We start from the raw sequence: 23,339 nt of genomic DNA on the forward strand, positions 1-23,339 counted from the left end.
CATTGCTCTTGACAATTGAATTTCTTTTTGAAATATTTTTTCCCATTCTTGGAAGATGCAGCTTTGCATGTTAGCTTTGGATTGTTTTTCCCTAATCCTCTGATATTTTGCTCTGTCAGAGCAATCCAAGAGGACTGTAGAAGTGGTGAATTTGATCAGGTGATCATTTCCACCTTATAAGAAATTCCTTTGATAGCACTGTTCTACTCTAATTTGTTGTGCAACACTCTACCACTGAATTGAATGAAAAAAGATAAGATTTTTGACTTACTAGGGAGTGAGGATGATGTCTCTGGCACCTGTAGGTTTTGTGCTTCAGTGATTGTAGAGCAAAGTACACGGCTATGCTATGGTTGTCTTAACAGGCATTATTAGAGAGAAGAGTTCCTTTTTACCCATTTTCTACATTTTTCCTGTCATTAACACGTATCTCGGTTTTATAGGATGCAGCAGAGGATTTCCTTAAAAAATTAAAAGGAAGTCTCAATTGCCGAATATAATTACAGATTATATTAAATAGAAAGCATGTTAATGTTAGAGTGGTTTACTTAAAAGTTCTTGTAAGCTTGCAAAATGTGGAGAGGAAGAGAGAAACAACCTCAGTTTTTTAATGCATTAAAATCTAGTCACTTTAAGGTGACTCTTCAGTATTCCCAGCAACCTTCCTGAACCCAGTGACTTTTCCCAGCAATTAATATCTTAAGACTGTGGTTTTAAAGTAGCAGTTTCTTTTAGGGTCCTTTATTTTATATCTCAAATTGATTGGGAAGACTTTTTTTATGAACGTTGAGTTAAATCATGCTATCCTTTTTGGTAGTTTGTCACTTCATGTCATCTTCCCTGATCAAAGTCCTTCAGTTTTTTCAGTCACTGCTGATCAGACATCCCTTTAAGAAGGATGGATTTCATACATGCCATGTTTCTGAAAGGCTAGTTCTCTCTGGAGAAGTTTCTGTCTTGTTTATTAGAGGCTTTCACATTTTATACAGATGGCAGTAAATGGTACTTTATTATTACTGTTATGTTCCGAAGAGGCCTATGTGAACTGCAAGTGTTGAGGGCATTGGAAACTTGGCACTGAAGAAGTTGTTTCCATATGGTCATCATCCCAGTTTTAGCTACTTGTCAGTGAGGCATCATTGGCACTGAAAGCAGTATTTCTTTTAATTGAAAAACCATTAACATGAATCATCTTTCAGTGGGTCAGAAATAAGCTTGTTACTCGTGGCTGTTGTTTGTATTTACTTAATTTCTTACAAAAAAATTTCACATTTGACTTGATTGTACAACTATATACTGTTCTGCTTTCTGGAAGGCTTTCCATTGAAATGTTAATCGAAAAATTCAATGCACCTATTTGTGGACCTTGAGTAACATCAGTAAACAAGTGTAAGTTGTGTGGAGGTGGGAAAAGGGTTGTTTTCTTTTTTAAATCTACTCATTTAGTTCTTAAATTTGTATTTGATTATCAGATCTTAAAGAGACCAGCAGAGTTTTATCTTTTATCATGCTGCATGTCTGCTGTATTGGTTTAGCCTTGTTGGTCACTGGTGTAAAAAATTTGCACAAGAAACTTAGACTTCAGGAGATTTTTTTAACACTTTCCTTGTAAGACTTGTCTCTTAAAGACTGCCATAGGTGGCTTTCAGTGCTCAAAGACCCCTTTTATTCCACATAATTACCAAGACTTTTGGTCATCTTTTCTTCCCTGTCCCAGAGCTTTAACCTTGAGAGGAAGGATATTCAGAGACCCTTTGAGAATTTGCTTTTTTTTTTCCCAACGAACTTTATGTAAAAGACGCTCAGAAATGAAAGTAAGGGATGATCATAAAATCCTTTTAGAAAATATTCTTTCAGTGTTGTTTGCTTTCTTAATTTACTTGTACATGTAGTAATTTCCATTTTGCTTACATCTTGAGGAAAGCAGGATGACTGAATTGCAGGTTTCTAATTTTACCAAATGAGTTCTGGTTTCTTCCTGAAGCTAGAGAGTGAAATATTGTAAAGAAAAGTTATAGGTGTATATGAAAATGACTTGGAAAATTATGGGTAGATAGGATGAAAAAGTCAACAAGAACGGAAAATAATATTACAACCACAGCCTGTGTAAAGAGAATTAGTTTATGTACTAAGAGTTGTTTCTACACCAGGGCCTCCCTGTGGATTTGCCACTTCTGTATAGAAGAGGGTGGCTTTAGTGGGGCTTCACTGTCAACTACAGTGATATTTTGTCTCAAAGTCTGAGGAAAAACTTCTGAAGTTTCAAATACCTGTGTATGGCCCTGATTTGGTTAGAGATCTGAATTTCCATGTCGGGAGTGGAGAATTGCTGTCACTGTTTAACAAGAGCTCCTCAGTTTGCCATTTGCAAAAACTCCACTGCTTACTGAGTTTTCTTAAGTGGGAATACACAGAGGCCATTAAGGAGGTAGGACGGAGGCCTCCTGCAAGCCCTGCAAAAGGCCTCCAGGAAACCACACTTGTGTGATGATGCCACATTTGAATATGCAAGAGCATGAGAGGGTATACTGTGTTCCCTGCTCTGTAGAATATTCCCTGGAACTTTTGTCTCTTTGCTGTGTGTTAAAACAGCCTAAAGTTACTTACATTTAAATTTACAAAATGTGTTGTTCAAGAAAGTATTGATTTGGTACCTTTCTGTTGGCTGTTTAAATAGACTTTTGTGAGAAGATGAAGTATGGCTTCTTTTTCTCACAGTTCTGAATAAGACCAAGACCAGTTTTTATAGATGACTTTCAGTTTGCAGTACCGTTGAAATCTGAAGCTGGTTTGCAAGGCGTGACAGGTCTTTTGCCTTGGGTGTGTACTCCAGTATGCCAGCCACTTACACAACTTAGAGTTGTTTTTTGGCTTATTAGGAGATGCTTTTGTGTTACACTTGTCACCCAGTTGAAGTCTGTGTTTCAGAGAAGCCTTCAAAATTACATTTGTAGCGATAAGCCTGCAAATGTGGCTGTAAGAGGATTTTTGAACAGTTAAATATTGAAAAGCTTTACTGAGCAACAATTGGATTTTTGCAGAATGAGTTGTTTGAAAGCAGGGAGGCAGAAACGGTCTCCATTAGGTGTTGAAAGCCCTGCTGTGTAATACTGTTTGCTTCTGGATGGTCTGGAGTGGTTTCGGAGGCTAGAACATGCAAGTGTTTCTTAGACATTGTTATATCCTGCAGTGACTGCAGTATAGATGAGGCCTTTGAGATAAAACACACACAGCCTTATTTAAATGTGATCTGCACAATTATTCCATAACATCGTATTTTGGTAAGTTCTTAATTTCTGTTTTCTCCTCCACCACCACCCCCCTGAGAAAATCCAGACCCTTAGAGGAATGTTTTGTAGCCTTTTATTTGATTTTTCACTGCAGCTTTCTGAATAGGTCATTCTTAGGAAATGGTTTTGGTTGGTTGTTATTCTGTTGGGAGATGGATGTTACTGTCTCCCTACAAAGGAAAACAAAAATGGCAAAAATGTCTGAATACTATTTAGATATTTATTTCCTTTTTGGGTTTTCTTGCTTTCCTAAAGAAATTGGATTATAGTAACCTTGAATGAAAGATGTAGGAGTTGCTTTTTTGCATCGGTGCTTTGTAACCCTAGGAAGAAGACTGTGACTCTACCTTAATTCAGCCTCAGAAAAGGTTAGCAGAAGAAAATGGAACAAAAAGAATTAAGACAGAATAGAACTTTTCTGTTTTAAGAAAGACTTCTTAAGAAACCTGCTGGGGAGGTTTAGGAGGCCCACTTTGTAAAAGGAGAGGACTCAATCACTGTGAAACCTTTTAGAATTTTAGATCTTTTGGATCTTAATCATCTCCCTTGATGTAGATGCAGCGTTGATATGTTTTCAGCAGAGGTGGTCTCCTTACAGAGAATTTCTCCTCTGTAACCTTCAGAGAACGCTTTGTACCAAGACTTAATATTATTTTTAAATATTTTTAATATTATTTTAATATTTTTAACATACTTTCCTCATAGCTTTTGTGATTGAAATCCAGGAAATACAGGGGGGATAATAATATTTCAAATATAGCTCTATAGATGTTGAAATTTACAAGGATTATTTATGGGGCCTGGAACTGCCTGGAACAGAATTATGTTCTTCAGTTAGCAATGAAAACAAAAGAGGAAAAAAATAGGAGATGTTAGAAGTCTTCAACAGTCTGGACCACAGAATCTTCAGTGGAGGCTTCATCCATTTGGGTTGTAACACTGGCATGTGTATTTAAAAACAAACAAACCCCAAACAACAACAACAAAAAACCCAAAACACCTTCTCCTCCCAACCCTTCCCCCACCAGACCCCCTTCCACCCTCCCGTCAACAAACCAAAACAAACAAAAAACTCCTGTGGACATAAAAAAAAAAAATATATTTGCAGTGAATGAAGTCTGGCGCTTCAGAATACGTACAATTAAAAGTTGTATGCAAACATTTCTGCTATGTACTGAGAAAGTCGTACCTCGGTGTCACCTCCGATGTTGAAAACGGTTCTGAACCAAGACCTTACAGGTGGCTCAGAAGCCATTCTAAACAATTATTTCCTTCCTGAATGTGGAAACTTGAGACTGGAAACATTGGCCACTACAAACAAAATAAATGGGCAGAAGAAATGTAGTCATCTTGCAATGTTTTTCTAAATTGTATAAGGTTGACTTTCATATTTATGTCTCTCCTACTCCCTGTTTATTTTTGCCTCCTCAGTGTATCTGTTTTTGCAGAATTTTCCATCGTAAGTGTTTCTGAACGCCATTCTGAAGTGGCCAGCTCTCTAGATATTTTACCTACATGTTACCTTTCTGGTAACCAGAAACACACCAGTCTGCCTGCCTCAGACTAAGTTTTTTGTTCATTTATGCAATTAATGTGATGAAATAATGTGTCTAAAACTTCTGAGCTTGTATTTAAATACTAAAGTCTAATTAATTCCATACAACAACTTTGGGAGTACCTGCTTGGAATTTGAGGGGCTACAAGATGGGTTGGGCTGAACTTGAACTGCTTCTGGTACTTCCAGAAAGCTGACAAGTGTTTCAGTTGAGGCAGGGTTAGGATGAAACAGTTTATGCAGCGTATTTTCCGTGAGTTACCTCTTTGCTAGAAGAGGGGTGGTCTTTTCAAATGGAAATTCTTGATGTTTCAGCAATATCCTATTGCATTCTGTCTTTGAGGATTTCACCTGTACTTCCTTCATATGAAGAAGTAAACTGCTTGTATAAAGGTTACAAACCTTGACTAGGGAACACATTTTTTAAAGCAAACTTCTTTGGTTTTGATCAAGATTACAGTGTTTACGTGTTGTGCTTTTTGACATCTCTGTTGGTATACTTTCTAATGGAAAAGCAAATTACAAATTTTCTTCCTTCTTCTAGCTGAATAGTGAATTCCTCCTACTGCCTCCAGTGTTATCCCATACTACACTATGCCAAACTGAGGCAGATGATAAAAAAGCTTTTTGTTATATTAGTGAACTTAGACCTAACATTTGAAAGAACTCTCAAGATCTGCTTTTATCTTAATAAGAATTAATGAAACTGCTTTCATGAAGACCTAAGAAAGAGTATCAGTTGTTATGGGCTAATATCTGACGGACCCACTGAAAAATGACTGGGCTTGTTGTTTGACTTTCCTAAACCAGGATTATTTGGAGGAAAAAAGATAAAATATCAATTATTTACTCGACCAATGTGCCAAGTAAATATGCAACTTACAATAGTAATTTGGAATGTACTGGTCAATGTTGTTTAGCAAGATTGTAAAACAAAATTAGCCTTCTTAATTTGGGATTTTAGCTTCCATAAGTTTCCATTAAAAAGGAGGAGGTGCTAGGCTATGCTTTTTTCAGTGACATAGTAAGTAGGTAAATTAGTAAGTGTCTGTAGTCGTGCCTTTTTGCTAACTTTTCCAGGAAGTCTAAAACCTATTTTTTTATTAGGAGTAATAGTTAAAAATACATGCATACAATTATTTAATGTGACTAATGTTTTTTTTTCTTTTATCTTGCAGCAACGCACCTCTTGCTTTTTCCTCCAAAGTATGTTATATTAAGTTTCGTGAAGCATCGAGTGTTGGTGTGGCCCAGCATCTAACTAACACGGTTTTTATTGACAGAGCTTTGATAGTTGTGCCCTGTGCAGAAGGTTGGTATTTTAGACATTCTTCTGTAATGTTGGTCTTTGTCGTGTCTGCTAATTGTTTTAAGCTTTCCATGTAAAGAGGTGGTGCTCTGTTGTTATTTTATTTTATTTTATTTTATTTTATTGCTTTTTGAAAAAAAATCTTGAAACAAAATTGAAAATTGAATGAAGAAACCTAATTACATAGACTGAATTGAAATTCAGCATGAGAAAAAAGATAGTTGATTTAAATTAGGATAATTCAATTTTCCATAGGGAAAATTTTGAGGGAAAAGAAGGTAAAATAATTCCCTTCAGTATGGTTTGTGTTGGCAAGCTTATTCTCACAGAGAGTTCTCACTGAAGTCAATGGAGCACTGAAAAAATTAGGCAATTTCCTGGCACCAATAACACTGCAGTTTGGATCTTAATGTATCACCTTTGGTGTGGTGGGGTTTTTTTGTTTTTTTGTTTTTTTTTTAAATACTGATTATTTTTCCATTTTTTTTAGACTGAATCTCAGTTTTGTCTTGTAGATGTGATATATGCATTTGGCCATTTTAGATTAATCTAATCTAACATACTTAGTATTCATGGTGATAATTACTGTTTGAATATAAATGTTTACCTGCTAGTTTAATAAAAAAATTTCAATTTTCCTTTCTTGTTACTGTGGAAAATATTACTTTGTGTGCCATAAAAAGGCTCTCTTATGTATACTTGTATTCCTTTTTGGTTTAAGGTATCTCTTTAAATATGCAATGATCTGTACAGAATGCTTTGAGCTTAAAATATTTTTAAAACTCTTAATCAAATAAAATCCTTGGTGAATACTAAATTTGCAAGTGTTCTTTAACTAGCTTTGAGACCATACTTTTACAGATGTGTGGAATACAAGGTGGTTCGTATTGTTAGTATAATAGTCCAGATCCGAATACAGTTATATGAAGCATGGCCCCACAGTAGGCGTATTGCTGGAGTTAGGCAGAGCCCCATTGACTTCATTGGGATCATTGTGGAATTGAGCATCTGCCCATTTGGTTTTATACTTTTTGCCTTTTTGGAGTGGAAACATTCCGGCTGGTGAAGTGAACCTAACTTCACTTTGAACATGGTAGCTGTATTGCCATGAACAACAATATTTAGAATGATTGAACTGTAAACCGCAGCAAGTCTGGAAATAATACCTCCTGTTAACATAACTTTTCTAAATGCAAGAGTCAGGTTTTGTTTCAAAAAATACTGTTGACTTCTTGGGGTTTGTTAACAGCAGTCCCAGAGTACCATGTTATGGCATGTTTGCCACATCATGATCTGGATAATATGAGATTAGTGCTGCTATAATAATGGTCTGGGATGTTCCTAGCAAACTCTGACAAGTCTCCAAAATGTCATAGACTCTATGAGTACTTTCACTAAAGGCTATATTGACCTGCAATATATTGCCTGTTCTTGTAGCCTTCTTAATAGGGGCATATGGCACATATATTTGTCTTTGTGACGCCTAGATTTTTAGTTGCTTTTATGCCTTGTTTTGGGCCTTTTTGGTTTTATTTTTTGAATTTGTTCTTAAACTACAAAGAGGATATTGCTGTATCTCCTTGAAGCTCTGTAGGGGCTAATGGGACCAGAGTCCTTATTATTGGAAAATTGCCCCTAAATAATTGACTACAAATTATTCAGGATCTTAGTTTTACGTTTCATCGAAAAGACCTTAACACTGGTTCAGTATTGCCAGAGAGGGAAGATTGCCGCCTAATGAATGAACAACACTTCCTGGTGTTTTTCTTGTGGTGAGATCACTGCCTGACGTGATATGGCAACAGGCAGGTAAAGCTACATTTTCCTGTGTCTCTTGATGGTAGACAATGAATGGAAGGAGAATAAAATCAAAGTTCTGACAAATCTTGTTCCAACCTCATCTGTAGCTGACTTATTAGGCATTTCTGAGAAAACGTATTACAAAAAAATTGTCACTGTTCAAAATCATTCTGGACCCCACAAAGATTTATGCATAATTAGGTGAACAAGTGATTGGGTTGTGAGGTCAAATTTTTTTTAATGTCAGAATGCTGTTTCCATGTAACTGTCTAACAGATTCACTAATTTTAATTTATAAAGATGTGAATTTATATAGGTTTAACTTTCTGAGGAATTTATTGTGTGGAATAAGTATGGCTTTGGAGACCACAGCACAAGATTTTTGATTCACTATGTGTCATATGATGCATTGGTAATGGAGTCAGTGGAGTGTATCACAGGCTTTAAAAGTAGTGATGGCTATACTCTACCAGGAGGTAAAATCATATCCTTGGCCAACGGTGCCAGTAATAAAACATTTCATGCGCCGAATCGAACATAGAGGAGAGGTAAAATGGAACTCTGAAAACTTGGTTTTAAAAACCAGAATAATATCTGAAATTTGGAGTGTATTTAAACATTGGTAAATCAAGGGAGTATGAGGAGGGAATCACTACACAACGAAAACAATGTTAATTTTGTGACATTTAATAAACGATTTAACAAAAATGTAATTGTAAATGAAGTAACATTATTAAGCTGTCAAAATATGACTTTTTTGTGTGTGTATCGGTAGGTTTTTCTTTAAACGTTATACTTTGAGAACGCAAAGGTTGAAAGGTAAACAAAGATGCCACCCTAATCATTCTAAATTTTATGTCCACATTATCTGGTAGATGGATTTTGACTATTAATTTGGTTTTGTATGTTTTCTCTGTGTGATATTTGTGCATTATTAGATGACTAGACTGGCCAAGGCAGACCTGTTACACTTGCCTGAGTTAGGCATTGTTTGCCATGCCACTAAACCAGCCGCCAAGTGAAACCTTCATGGGGGAAATGAGATCGAAGTCTGGCCTGCTGAAGATGGACGCCCTGTCTCTGTTTTTATTTTATTTTGCTTTCTTTCCTTTGTTTCTTTTATTTTTATTTTTATTTTATTTTGTCCCTTTTTTTGTTTTGTTCTGTTAAATCTCTTTCCCTTGTACTTGTGAACTGGTACTTCAGTTCTGTAAAAATGGTGTTTTGTAAAGGGTTCACAGTGTTTCATTTTGAAGTTGACCTGAAGCTGCTTATGAATGGTGGATGGTATACACAGAATTTAGAATATGATTAATTTTTATGCTATGAATTACAGATCAATTTGATTTGGAATATGTTTAAGCATCTAAATTCAACAGACGAGCACATTGTGTCAGAAGACAGGAATAGTGAAAAATATATCAGTTTTAAGATACATTCTTTCATATGTTATGCTTTATGACTTTATCTTGGAAAAGGACAGTTGAAACTCTTACTTCTGGAGAAATTGGCTTTACAAAGTAAAGTCATGATGTTTCTCTGCTATTTTTCCTCTTCTCAGCAGAGTAGTTTTATTTTAGGTTGCATGGTCTGTTTAAAAGAAGGCTTACTATTTATGTCTAATACGAAGAGTTTAAAATAATTATTTCTGAAATTGAACTTTTGTGAATATTGAATGTGATGAAATACTTGTTTGCTTCTGATGAAACCTTGCTCCAGTGAGGTCAGTGGCAGTAAGATTTCATCCTTCTGTTTTTGTAATTTTCAGAAAAATCTGTTTACCACTCATAAGTACAAATGCCGCCTGAAGTTTTGGTTGGAATGTGTTGTGTGAGGCACATTGTCTTTTAACACTGTTATTTGTGGGAAGATTGAATCAATTCTGTGTGCGTGTGTGTGTATGTATGTGTATATTGCATTTTGACATGCTCTGGTGGTGGTTATTTCAAAGAAGAGGTTTTTACAAAAAAGAAAAAGAAAGAAAAAATAAGTGTCTTCTCAGTCATCTCACAATCTCAGAAGCCCTGGCAGTTCATGTTGGAGAGGTGGAGAAGGTTCTCATCCCTAAATGATGTTACTTCTTGTGAAACAGAAGCCCTGAAACAGAAGTGGTGGACCAGGTGGTGTGTCTAGTCCTCAGGCATTGCTCTTCCCAGCCAGCTGCATTGGGATCAGTTGGTTTCACTCTGGTAGTGCACCAGGCTGTGCATTGCAGCTGGGAAGAGCTTTGCTTCAGGATCTCTGTTGGATTTAGCTGTGGCTTTTGAGGTAATTGCCAGTAGGAGTAATCTCTTTAATCACCGTTGCTAAATCCAATAAGAATCATGAATTGTATCACACAGAAATTATTTTATTTGTAAGTGTGCATTTCCATTGATTTAAAATAGCAGGAAAATTCCTTTAATAATGTTTAGAGTAGATGTGAACTCTACGTTTTAAAACAAGCAAACTTACTTATTGCAGAAGCAGTTTTGGGGGGGAAGATTAACCACATAGTTTCAGTACAAAGAGTAGGAAATAAATTTCTTCTGAGCACTTGGAGGGGGATAAAAATACTGTGATCAGTACTTGCTTAACACAGATACTTCTGTTCAGCATTTAGCAAAATGGATTCTGGTATGGACTAGGTTGACTAGGGCTCTTAAGCACTTTGATGATACAAAAAAGTAACAATCATAACTGATATTTAGGACAACTATAGATTTTCTAAGAAGCATAAGGTGTCTCTAGGCAATGCAGAGCTTATCTACATCTGCTTTTGAATTCCTTTGCAAAGTGAAGAATCAATAGATAAATGATCATAGAATCTGTAATTTACTAAACACAAGAGCTTCTAAGACATCTTTCTAAGGATGTGGTATAGATGTGGCATATTTATTTTGTCCGTTTCCCTCATTAGAAAATAAATATCTTTACCTCATTTCCATTCAGCTTTTAAATACCATGAATTTAGAAAATGAAACAGTTATTCTTAAACTAAGGTATCCTAATTTGTTGTGTCATAGCCCACATGTTTTGTTGTATCTTTGTGGGTTTGTATTCCTTTTATAAATAAATTCATGGAGATAAAACTCCAAAACTTAAAGCCTGTAACTCGTGAGGTTCTTTGGCCTCACTTACTAATTCGTTTTTCAAAACTGTCTAAAAACAGGGAAGTAAATTTGCAAGATATTTCAGGTTGGTTTTTTTTCCCCCCAACAGTTTGTTTTCTATAGAATTGTTAAAATAGTAGTTCTATAATATAATAATATATAATATATCCTATAATAAGTTCTATAATAATAATAATAACAACAATAATAATAATTCTATAGAATTATTATTTCAAAGTTTGATCTGATCTTAAAAACTGGAGAAGGATCTTTTGAAAAGACAGTATCTTTGAATATACAGGCAAATTTTCAGGATTCTGTCTGTAGAGGTAGACTGTCTCATTCTTGAATAAAATAAATGAATCTTTGTGGCATGAAACTGACCAACTAGATTTTGTATTTAAAATAAAACATTAAGTTGTTGAAGGACCAAAGTATTCTGGAAATAATGCTGCTAACTTTACAGTTTAGGTATGCATGTTATTTATTCTTTGAACTGCTATAATGGTGCACTTAACTTAAAGTGTTCAGTGGATTCCTTGAGCAACATTTGAGCAAATGAATAATACCAACTATTTCAGTAAGATGACCCATATACTTAAAGCTTAGGCTTGTATTTAAGTACCTTTCTGAACTTGAGTCATTGTCTGTTTAGTTATGTGCCTAACTCAATTCCTGTTTAAAAGGGCAAAATGCCTAAGCATCTCTTAAGTTTATCTGGTTAAGTGTATACTGAATTGGCTGTATGTAAGCGCATACTTAAATTAGGCATATACTTATGTACGTTAGCGACGAAGGATCTAAATTAGAATGCAGACACACCACTTCAGGAGCCATTTCTGCCACTGGATTTACTTGAGCCATGTCTGTTGATGCTGTAGAAACCTGCATGAGTTTCCAGTTAATTGCAAGATGCTAGCTGTTCAGGATAAGGTCTGGTTCATTAGTCATTTGAAAACACTTTAAGTATTTCGATTTTGAGAAGAACTGGTACATAATTCTATGCCTAATTTGCATGCACAGCTGCTGGAACTGTATATTCGAAAGCCTGTTAGTTAGCTACATCTTAGGCAGGATGTGCAGCAAGGTACCTGATACTCATGAGCAGCCAGGCAAATCAGGTACACCTCTCATTGCATGCCTGACTTCAAAATGAGATCTGGAAAGAGTGCTGAACATTGTGATGATGACTCAAATTCATGCATGTTTTTAAAAAGCCCTGGAAGTCATTATTGCACAGTTAATTCTTAAGTGCTAATAATTTTCCTATTTTTCTCCTTTAGATAGCAAAATCAAGTGGTTTGTTACATTTTAAGGAGCAAGGTGCCTCAAAATTTAACATAAATAAAATAAACGTAAATAGGAAGCATGAGAAAAAATGGGTACTGTTATTTTGTCTTTTTTATTACACCCATGCTACATATAAATTAAGTTTCATTTAGATTTGTTTTGTCCTTTGGTCATATCCAATTGTAACCCAGTCCTTGCTGCAGATCTGTAGAACAGGTTTGCAACAATTTTTTCTTCTTATTTTTTTAAAGTGGTATGTTTCCTGTGGGGTCTGTTGGAACTCGTATAGCTAAAACTGCAAACTGTTTTGAAACTTACCTCATATTTTACTTTTTGATAAGAATATTTATATATTCATTTTTAAATCCTGAAGTTAGGCGTTTTATAGTTAAAACGTGTAGAGTTTGAACCAAAGCAGTAAAAGCCACTGGCACAGTATTTGTATATACCTTGACTTTTAAAACAATGTTTAAATAAAAGGATTTATTTTATTAAAGTGCATGGGGTAATACCAAAGGGCTCAATTGGATAGCATATATATGATTATGCGAGTAATTTTGAATAGATCATAGATACCTAGTATAATTAGAACTTCTGTAGTTTTTCAGTTTAGTGTTTTATGTTTGTACCAGTTGAAATCCCTGTGCATTTCAAATTTAATATGTACATTTAATTGTAATCATAATTGTTTAACTATTAAATCCTGTGATTTTTGAAGATTTTTTGGGGTTCATTTAGCAGTCTAATTGTGACTAACGTTGAATGAAACCTGCATTTAATTCAGATTAGATACTACTTAAACTTTTAGCATGACAGGGGGAATATAATCTGGTTGACATAGTAGGAAATACATATTCTGGGAAAGTATAGCTTGTTTAGCTGATCAGTTATGATTTTCTTCAATCTCAGTAGATATAAAGCTAATTTATCAAAGTCTCAGATAAACTGAGGTGACCTAGAACGTGAGACAGTACAAATCTAAATTTTTTCTGCCCTCCCCTCCTCCACCTCCAACTTCACTTGTAGCATGTATTGTGTGGAGTCACAGTAGTTCAGTAGTTTTTATTTTATTTTTATTTATTTTTACATCCAAAGTAGGTAGCACCAGAGGAATTAAAAAAAGCACAAATTTCAGTTAGCACATACTTTGTTTTTTCTTTTTTTTTTTTCTTTTACTGATTTGGTTATTTGCCATTTCTGGGGATTAAACTTTAAAAAATGTTCTTCTTTTCTGTATCTGATGTTCTGTGTGCTATTAGTGATGCAGCCAACACGAACGGTTGTCATGTGTAAAACAACTTTCGATCACCGCGAAAACACCGCCCTGGGAAAGCGTCCATGCTTGATATCGTTTGGTTCATGAACATTAAGTTTCCAGTACAGGTGACCCATAGCTCAAAGTGTTAAATAATTGTATACATTATTCAGTTTTTAAAATAATAATCCATTAATGAGATTGCTAGTCTTTGAAGTTTTGCTCACTTTTGTTTTTCCTAGTAGAGCAGGGTAAAAGGAAAAACTTAAGTTCTTATTTGTTTCTTTGTAAGGATCTGGTAGATAGATTCATTGTTATTTATTACATTTTTAAATGCAAGGGTAATTGTAAAATCATAGAAAGAGTAACATCTGTGTAGTGTTCCAACTCTGTGTAACGCTTTCATTTGCTTCTTCAGGTAAAATCCCAGATGAAGCCAAAGCCCTTTCTCTATTGGCGCCTGCTCCTACTATGACAAGCCTGATGCCTGGTGCAGGGTTGCTTCCTATACCTACACCCACCCCTTTGACTACAGTAAGTAAAATTCAGTCACTGTTTGATTTCTGGTTTCGTCTATACTCAGTAGCCTTTTCTGTGTTCAGAGAACAAAAACTATCTGATCCGTGGATGTTGTCCTCTCGTATGCTAGATCAGTGAGGGTTTAGCTGTGGTGCCTCTTTTGAGGGTAAGTCACAAGATGTCCATGCACTACCTTTCCTGGGTTTTCCTTTCAGTTTATTATTTTGCAAAATAGTGGGTAAATAATGATTTTGGTTTTATCCATTTTAGTTGTTGTCCTTCCCTAGACTCACTAATTTGGTCCAGTGGCAGTGCTATCCACCTTCTAAAAATTTGTTAAAACATAACAGTTACATTGACATAGTTCTTTAGAATATTAAAATGCTGTGTTAGGGTACTTTTACTTGATATCTCTATGACAGGGCCTTTGACTGTTTGCCTAACAATGTTTTCACTACAAAAAGTAAAAGAGCTAGCTGCTGCTACTTCTGCTCAGATCCCTTTTGCCTCTGTAAGCCTTTCTTGACATCAGCAGGCTGCTGTGACCTATTCACGGAAAATTTCAAGTTAAAACAGAGTAGTTTTGTCTTTTGTTACATAAAAAAAAATTGATGGTGGCTTGCTGAGAATTGTAAAATTCTCATGCTTGTTGAGAAAATTTGAAAATTTGTTTGCTGGAAAGGCAGTTGCTTTTTGGGTGGAGAAAATACAATTCAAACCAGGAACTCAGTAGACGAATTTAGTAGTGATTAAGTGACTTTTTTTAAATAACATTCCCCAGGAGAGATTTCAGTTCCCAGTTCCAAAAATGAGGGCTATATTGTCCTCATTCTCCAGGAAGTGACTGTGTTTGTAGGGAAAGAACATAGACTTAATATCCTTTGCATTTTAACTGTAACTAATTTTGCCTTACGTGATATATTTTTCCACAAGGTACGTTATCTGTCCCTTTGGTGGACTGATACCTATTACAGAACAAATTGGCCCCGGGCACTGCAAATTCCCTTCTTCCTTTGCTGGGCAAGGGCTTAGCAGTTCCTCATCTACTCCTAATACTTGTTGTGGCAAAATAAGAATATTAGCAGTGTCTGAAGGCATCTTAGTCAATTTGATTATACTGCAAGCATTAGAAATTCAAGCCTATATGTTTTCTGATTGATATACTGCATCCCTGGCCAGACCTCTTTGATAAGATGTTAACTGATAGCCCACAGGAAATCTTAACTATAGAAGGTTATTTATGGGTAGATTTTTGTTCTTTAAAAAAAGTGCTCAGCTGGGGCCTTAAAGTTTAAAGTATTGCTTGTATTCATTAGATTTATTTTACAGAAATGCACAAGGCAGGCAAGTATTAACAAGTGAAGTATCTCCCACCAGTGCTTGGTTGCAAAGCATATTCTGTTTTTATGTTTTCCAGCTCGGTGTTTCGCTTGGCACTTTGGGGGCTATACCAGCAGCAGCATTGGACCCTAACATTACAGCACTGGGAGAAATACCACAACCACCGATTATGGGGAATGTGGATCCATCCAAAATTGATGAAATCAGGAGAACAGTCTATGTTGGAAACTTGAATTCCCAGGTAGCTACTAATGGAAGGTGTAGAATTGCAATTTATGAATTCTAATCTTACATGTTAAAGAGTTTTTGTTAGTTGATGACAACAGGAATTTAAAAAAATATTTCTTTTTGATTACTAGTGGTATTTCTAATTTTGAATGCTCCTGTGCCAATCAGATAAGACCAGACTGTGCAGTGCATTCTGGCAGGATACCAGAGAAATCACACTGCAGCTGAATTCAAGAAACATACTTACGATTGTGTGTGTTGATCAAATGTCCAGCTGGGTTATGTTAGCTGAGCAATGCCTCAGAAGTCGTGAGATCATGGTAGCTGTCCCCCACAACCGTGTGCAGTTACTTAAGCACAGTAAGATTGAATGATGTGTCCTAGTAGAAATGGCAAAATTAGCATAAATACCTTTGAGTATCTATAACAGGAAAGTTGGGTCTGTCAGAAACTTGTTTTTTCAGCAATTGATTGAACTAATTGAAAATGGATTTGCTTTTGACTGATGGCAATATAAGTATTTTATTTTGGGATTTTTTGACTGCCAAAGTAGCTACTAAAGTGTAAAGTACTATTGATCGTGATAAAATAAAACACGCTGGAAGCTAGTAGGAAAACAGATAAAAACTAAGTCTTGTAATATTGTTTGGTTTTTTTTTTTTAATTGATCAAAATTCACAGTCAATAGCTTGGACACAGGTGTATAAGGTAATTCCTCATCAGTTATTTCAAATGAGTTGCCTGAAAAGTGCAAAATCCTGTGCAAATGCTTTTTAACCTAGATTTAGGACTTCAGGTCTTGTGGTTGCACTATTTTAAATTGTAGTATATTCTTTAGATTAATGGAAGAAAAAATACCTGTCTTTCTTAAAGTGTAACATTACCAAATTCATGTCGCCTGTGTAATAATGGTGAGGTATCTTTCCAAAATCTATAGCTCTTACATTACCTGATGTATTGGATAAGTGGTTTTCATTATATATTTTACTTCAGCTGAGCTCTTCGACTCTTTCTAGACTACAACAGCAGATCAGCTGCTTGAATTCTTTAAGCAAGTTGGAGAAGTCAAATTTGTGCGAATGGCAGGTGATGAGACGCAACCAACACGATTTGCTTTTGTGGAGTTTGCAGATCAAAATTCTGTACCTCGAGCTCTTGCCTTTAATGGAGTTATGTTTGGAGACAGGCCACTGAAGTAAGAAATTAATTATCCATATGACTGATGAATGAGAGATTTCTTTGTATCCTTATACATTTATGACTCTGATGTGTGTGAATTTTTTTTCAATATAAGCACCTATTGTTAGCAAACTGGAACATTTTTATAAACTCGCATTTCAAGGTTGGGCATAACTTTCTCTGGGAAGAATATGGATGGCATTGAGTAAAATATATTTACATTTAATCTTGAGGTAGTGGAAGCTATAATAATGAAAGAATCTGCAAAGTCCTTAGTACTAATTAAGCTTCCTATAGGATGTGTATGTAGTTAGTAGGCCTTAATGTAGAGATTTGATCTGAAATAGAGACATAGATTCCTAGACTTCTAATAGAAAATATTTTAACACAGAAATATTGTGTCACATCTATTTAAAAGTGGTAAGATTTGAAAGCAATAATAGACATTTCACATACATACAACAGATGAGTGTTAGGACAAATCTGTAGTTTTGCTGAACTTTGAAGTTTTTAGTCATACATGGAAGTTAAGGTGTTTTCCTTTCTTAGTTGTTTTTCATTTTTCCTTTTTGAGTGTCTGGGAGTTATAGGTTTTATTTTTGCTTAATTTAGAATAAACCACTCCAGAATAATGCAATAGTGAAGCCTCCTGAAATGACACCACAAGCTGCTGCCAAGGAGCTGGAAGAAGTGATGGAAGAGAGTAAGGGAAGCTCAGTCTTTCATATCTGCTGCTATTGAGCCAGGTAGGTATATTACGTTCATTACCTAACAGACACGTTCTGTGAAATGCTCCTTGGCACATGTTTTTAAGAGCATTTTCAAACACAGGAAAAGGGTACTCAAATGTGAACAATATAAAAGTGTTGGGGAAAAAAAAAGAAAATAATCAAAAATTGTGTTAATGTGCAACAAAGCAGTGGAATGAAGCTTTTTATTTCTTTATGTCTTATTTTTCAGATACATGTTCACTGAATGTTTTAAAAAAATACAAAGTTAATACTAAATTAATACTTAACGTTGGTGCTTTTTAAGTTCAGAGTACTTACAAATTTTTAAAAGAAAATGCTTTATATTTTGTTTTGTTCTCCTCTAGCACCCATTAATGCCATAGTTTCATGATCAGAGGAGAGCTAGCATGGTTCTGAAAGCAGTAATATTATGCTTTCCTTATCTGCAGCAGGTTAATTTTGTCCCTTTGCTATGCTCTTTTTCATGCTGGCTCAAGACTGTGTGCATCCTCATAGCAAATGGGATTCAGAGAATGAATCTGGGATAAAACTTAGTATATTGTAAAGGACTTTTTTTCATCCAGATTGGTCCCCTGATCCCTCGTTAACACTGGGAGATGCCAGGTCAAGGAGGAAGGTGTTGGTGGGTTGAGAGGTTAGAGAGACATTTCAGTGATGGTTTATGCTGACTTAAACTGATAGCAAAACCACAGCATAAAAAAAATCTCAACTCCTGGTTAAACTGTGCAGGTGCTGAGATCCTCTTTCTTCTTCTCATCAGCGAGGATTTTGTCATTCTTTCTTCCTAACAAACCCAGACATTGTCTTATATAGGTTAGACAGTGTGGAGTCTTGAGGTTTTTTTTGGGGCGGTGTGGTGAGTATTTTCTGTTGTTTTTTAGGGGTTGGAAAAAACCAGCTCTTCAACATTTTCAGTCAATGTTAAGCAGCAGAATAACAGTCTTGTAGAGTCTGAATCCAAAGTCTGGTGAGGTCACTGTTAAGGTTTCTGCTGATTTCCTGGCCTTTGGATCAAACTTTTCACCCTGTTCTCTCCCATCCCTTCCCTCCCACAAAACAATATTTATGAATAAAACTCCAGTATTTGTACAAGGGTTGAAATATCTAAAAGTATAGCAAGTACTAATTACTATTTACATTTTATGCTTGTTTTGAAAGTTATGCCCTCTAAATTTACTCTATTCTTCTCAGGTTATTTAAAAAAAAAAGTAATTATATTAAATAATAGACCAAGAGGAGAACATGTTGTGATCTTGTGCATTGTGGCAGCAACATAAATCCCATTCCTAATAGAGCTAGCTGTTTATAATTATCTGGTTTATGTGTGGGATGAAGGCTGCAGGTATATTTGGCTGCACTCAACGAGTATATGCAATGACTTTCTTGGATGTTTCTGAAGGATATTTGCAAAGAAGGAAGATGTGCAAAGAGTAGGCCCCTTTGCACTATATGTGGTACATTCCACTTGTGCCAGATTGTTAACTGGGATCTTTAAATGTTCTGAGCTTACACTGCAAAGTGGTTTTTTCCCTCTCAGAGTCTGGAAAGAGCAGTGAAAGAAAAGGCGGTCGATCTCGTTCCCATTCTTCGTTCAGAATCCAGGTCTAGCTCAAAATCCCGATCTAGAAGGAAAAGATCACACTCAAAACACAGGTAGGTATGGTTTTTATTTTGGACTAAGAGATCATACTGGAGGTTTTCGAGTGGTGGTGGTTACTGCGATTTCTTACCGAGTTATAAGACAAGTATCCCTGTAGAGAAGATGACTAACTTACACTGAGCAGATCAGAAAATCTCCAGGAACTTTGTCTCTGAGCAGATACTCTTTCCTTCTAAATGCTAAATGTTTTCAGGACCTCTTTCAGTTAAAACACACTAGAAGGCACTTTTTGTGCCATGTAACATAACCATTTCTCTGGTTTCATGGTACGTTTTGTCCCGTGTACCATAATATCATTTTGTAATCTGTATTTTAAAAATAAACAGTTACCTGTGTTTTATGGATCGAACATGTAGTTTACTGTTAACACCCTAGGCTAGCTGGTTTCTGCTAGCAGAAAGTTTCTTGGATGTCCTGAACTTCTAAATATCGAAAGTTAACGAATGCAGTATTTTCATTTAATGTACTGCAAATGTAAAGCTAAGGTTTTAAAAGCAGAAGAAAAAGGCTTTAGGGGCAGTTTTTCATTTTTCAGATTTTGTTTGCTTTGCTAAATTTGTTCAGTTCTGAAACATACTTTGGAATATGGGAGGAAATAAAATTAATAGATTACCCTTAAAGTACACCGATTAAGATTTTTTTCTAAAAATGAGATAGTCTTGCTGTGTGAGACGTACAAATGCTTCCTGAAATGGTTCAGATTCTTTCAATGTCAGGAATGTCTTCTGAGCATTTACATGATCAATCTAAAGAAGTTTGGCTATGTTAAGTATCAAAAAAGAAAAAAAGATTCAGAATTTATTCGACAGCTTTACTTTAAAAAGGTGAGTGTTGTTGGTGTTAAAGCAACAGCTCTGTTGCATCCTTTCATACATTGTCTTTTAACAAGGCAACTAGAATTCTTTTAGATACAGAAAAGCTGGCCAGAGGGAGTTATCATCAATTGTACTACCAAACAAATGTGATATAAGTGAAGGCTTCCGTTTTGCAATAGCGAGACAGCACAGTACGTGTTATCTAATGACATCAAAATATTAGGTACCTTTTTAATGCAAGAGGAACCATTTGGTCACTTCCTTATTGCTTGCTTCTCTGCTGTTTCTCTAACTCAGGACATAACTGAAAAACAATCTTTGTTTTGTATAACTGCAGTAATCTCCATACTATTTTGTATTGACACAAACCAAATTGATTTTTAGAAGATAAACTTGCATTTTTTAACTTGTGCAAGACCTGTGTTTTAGACAGCTGTTGATGGTTACATTTTGGTTTTTTTTTTAAAATGGTTTGCCACTGCTACTGTCAGTTTTGAGAACATGCTGAAAAAAGGCCAGTCTGATCTGTTGAGGCAACTTCATCCCTAAGAATAAACTATCCTTACCACTTCCCTATTTTACTGTTTTATAAAATACTTAAATTGTTTTCATCTCTATGATATAAAATTTATTCAAGATCTTACTTCGACTCAATTGTAATTAATTTGCCCTGTAATTAGTTTGTATTTCTGCACTGATAAGCAGAGGAAAGCTTTTCGTAGGTAAAAAACAGTTGCCTCTCCTCCCCTCTTGGTGTATATTACTCTGTGTGTCTTGAGCTGCAGAAGACAGGTGGAGCTGGTATTTTTTGTAAGTTAAGCTCTATGCTACTGTAACCTCTCAGGCAAAGTATCCAATTATGTGGTTCTTTGAAACTTAATGTTCAAATTGAGCTTTTTTTTTTTTGCTTTCCTAGGGAGTATGATCTTCCAAAAATAGGGAATATTTTGGAAAAAATAATATAGTTATTTTTGAAAGTCTTATTTTCATCAAATCTGCGAGTATAATATATATGTTTACCAGAAGACTTTAACTGGATTTTTATCAGAGTATCTGCACATTATTTGCATTCCATATTTATCATGTAGTAAATGCTCATTCCTTTCCTTGAGAATTCTTACAATTGAATTCCATGCTAACAAATCCCTTCAACTGCAGAGGTAACTTGTCTAAATGCTGAACCACAGATAGCATGGGATTTTTGTTTGGTTTGGTTTGGTTTGGTTTTTTAAAGTTCATTTAAATTGTAAGGCTGGAGAACATAGCAAAAAGAGACCAGTTAAAGCCATCTTTCTTCAGTGACCAAGACTGCAATAAGTGACTGGGCCTGGAAAAGCAGCCTGTGTGGCCAAACTAATTATTTTTACAAGCTGCTAGAAATTGTCTATAGTAGATTTTATGCACTGTAATTTACTAAGGACAGCTTTCCTAATATGATACGAATTTATGTGTTCCCAAATATTCATGGACGTTATTATGAAACATTGGTTTTACTTAAATGGTGCATTGTCTAAAGGAGGGCATGTGCACCGGGTGAACCATAAAGTATCCATATTTGCAAAAATGTTGGTAGGCAGTATAATATCGAGGTGTAATCCATATATATGATTTTATGTAGCGAGGCGAGATTTATGGTTTTTTTCCTTTGTTAGTTGACCTAATTTTTATGAAGTTTCAATATTAAAGTATTTTCTTCTGGCATTGTTAATATAGAAGTAGATCTGGCAACAGATCACTCTCAAGACACAAGGACAGACGCAGATCCAGAAGTCCCCTGAAAAAACGGTCTAGATCTAGGGAAAGGCGGAAATCAAGAAGTCGCTCTCGTTCTCGGTGAGTTCCGTTCCCAAGAAATGATACTGTTCTTCTTAGCACGCAGTACAGAGTTTTTGAAAAAAATCCAACAAACCGTTAGGTGATGGTAAAAGGGTGGAATCTCTAAAGGCTTTAGCCTCACGCTGGGATTTGACTGTGGGACAAAAGAATAGAAACTAAATTTTAATGCTGAGTGTTTTGGTTTTGACTGTGATAGAGGTGATTTTCTTCAGAATAGCTCATATGGTGCCTACAGGGCTTAAATCACCACACTGAGGTACCTAAACTTTGATAGTCTAGTCTACATTTATACCAACATGCAAGCTGACCAAAAATAGGTAACTTTAGTTTCCAGGCTTTAACCAATAGATTAGGAGTGTTCTGTGTAGCCTGTGCAACCCACAAAAAAGTGGATGACACTTGTTCGATCTATAGCTGTTGAGAAGGCTGGATTCAGGCTGAACTTTATCCCGCATTCTGAGAACATACATGAAGTTTTTGTGCATGAACTTCTGTTTTCGCCTTTGGCTATCTCCATATTGGCCATACAACGCTGTGGGCACAAATGCATGTGTTAGTTATATGGCATATTTGCATTTCAGTATCTAATACACCTATATTTTACCTATTCTATTAATTTTTAAGTCTGATCATCTAATTATTGAACTGTGAAATTCCAACAAGATAATAACATAATTTTCTGAGGAGTGAAGTAGTGAATGTTCACAAAACAAAAGTGGCTATGAAATTAGCTTCATGAATAGAAATCTTGGTACTTTTCTCTCTGTTTCATCTCTGTAATTCTCCTTGATTCATTTAAAGGGAGCTTCATACTTAGGTTGTGCAGTTGCCTCTTGTTTTTTGAGGGAAGAAGTTTTGTGGGAAAGAGCAGATCTGTGGACCTCAGTGGAAACAGGAATAACCTATGTAGCTAGCTGGGGCTTTACTGATGGATCCTTTTGATTATCTGTTGTTGTTGTCTGGAGCTTCTTGAGATATCTGCTCACTGGAAAGGGGAAGTCCAATGAAATCTCTGTGATAAATTAACTGGAAGGCACTTCTTGGGTCATTGTGAGACTCCTGCTATTGCAGGGATTGCATGCTGCTTCATCTTTATGATCTTACATTCCTTCTCTGGTACTTCTAAAGAAGTATTTGCCAAAGGCTGATGGGAACCAAAGTTGTCAGGTCACAGAGCATACAACAGCCTACTATTTATTAGCAGCTGGAGAAGAAGATACAGCCAAACACTTCTTCTGTTGAAGAAAGGTGGGGGCTGTGGTTTTGTGGACCTTTCATGTGTGAAGGAGTCTGAGAATCTTTAAAAATCCTAGAATAAATAGGTACTAATATTTGGACACAGCAACTTCTGTGTTGCTGTGTAACAAGGCCTGCTAATTAACTTCTCTTTTGTGCTTTCTCCTGTTTCTCTCTCTGAA

The 23,339-nt window shown here is 35.6% G+C and overlaps 1 protein-coding gene across 1 annotated transcript in view; it reads left to right on the plus strand.

Moving 5' to 3' along the window:
- Nucleotides 1-21,922, plus strand: part of LOC148055585 (splicing regulatory glutamine/lysine-rich protein 1-like) — a 28,194-nt gene extending 6,272 nt beyond the window's left edge. The window contains 10 exon segments of the mRNA XM_087759907.1: nucleotides 6,024-6,157; nucleotides 14,010-14,125; nucleotides 15,528-15,692; nucleotides 16,696-16,874; nucleotides 17,471-17,483; nucleotides 17,486-17,554; nucleotides 17,556-17,604; nucleotides 19,148-19,197; nucleotides 19,199-19,263; nucleotides 21,799-21,922. Coding sequence (XP_087616033.1) covers nucleotides 6,024-6,157; nucleotides 14,010-14,125; nucleotides 15,528-15,692; nucleotides 16,696-16,874; nucleotides 17,471-17,483; nucleotides 17,486-17,554; nucleotides 17,556-17,604; nucleotides 19,148-19,197; nucleotides 19,199-19,263; nucleotides 21,799-21,922 — 964 coding nt within the window.
- The last annotated feature ends 1,417 nt before the right edge of the window (nucleotides 21,923-23,339 follow it).

This window comes from Nipponia nippon, unplaced genomic scaffold, assembly GCF_047370975.1.
Source record: "Nipponia nippon isolate SJK-2023a ecotype South Korea unplaced genomic scaffold, ASM4737097v1 scaffold_20, whole genome shotgun sequence".
In the NCBI taxonomy this organism is placed as follows: domain Eukaryota; kingdom Metazoa; phylum Chordata; class Aves; order Pelecaniformes; family Threskiornithidae; genus Nipponia; species Nipponia nippon.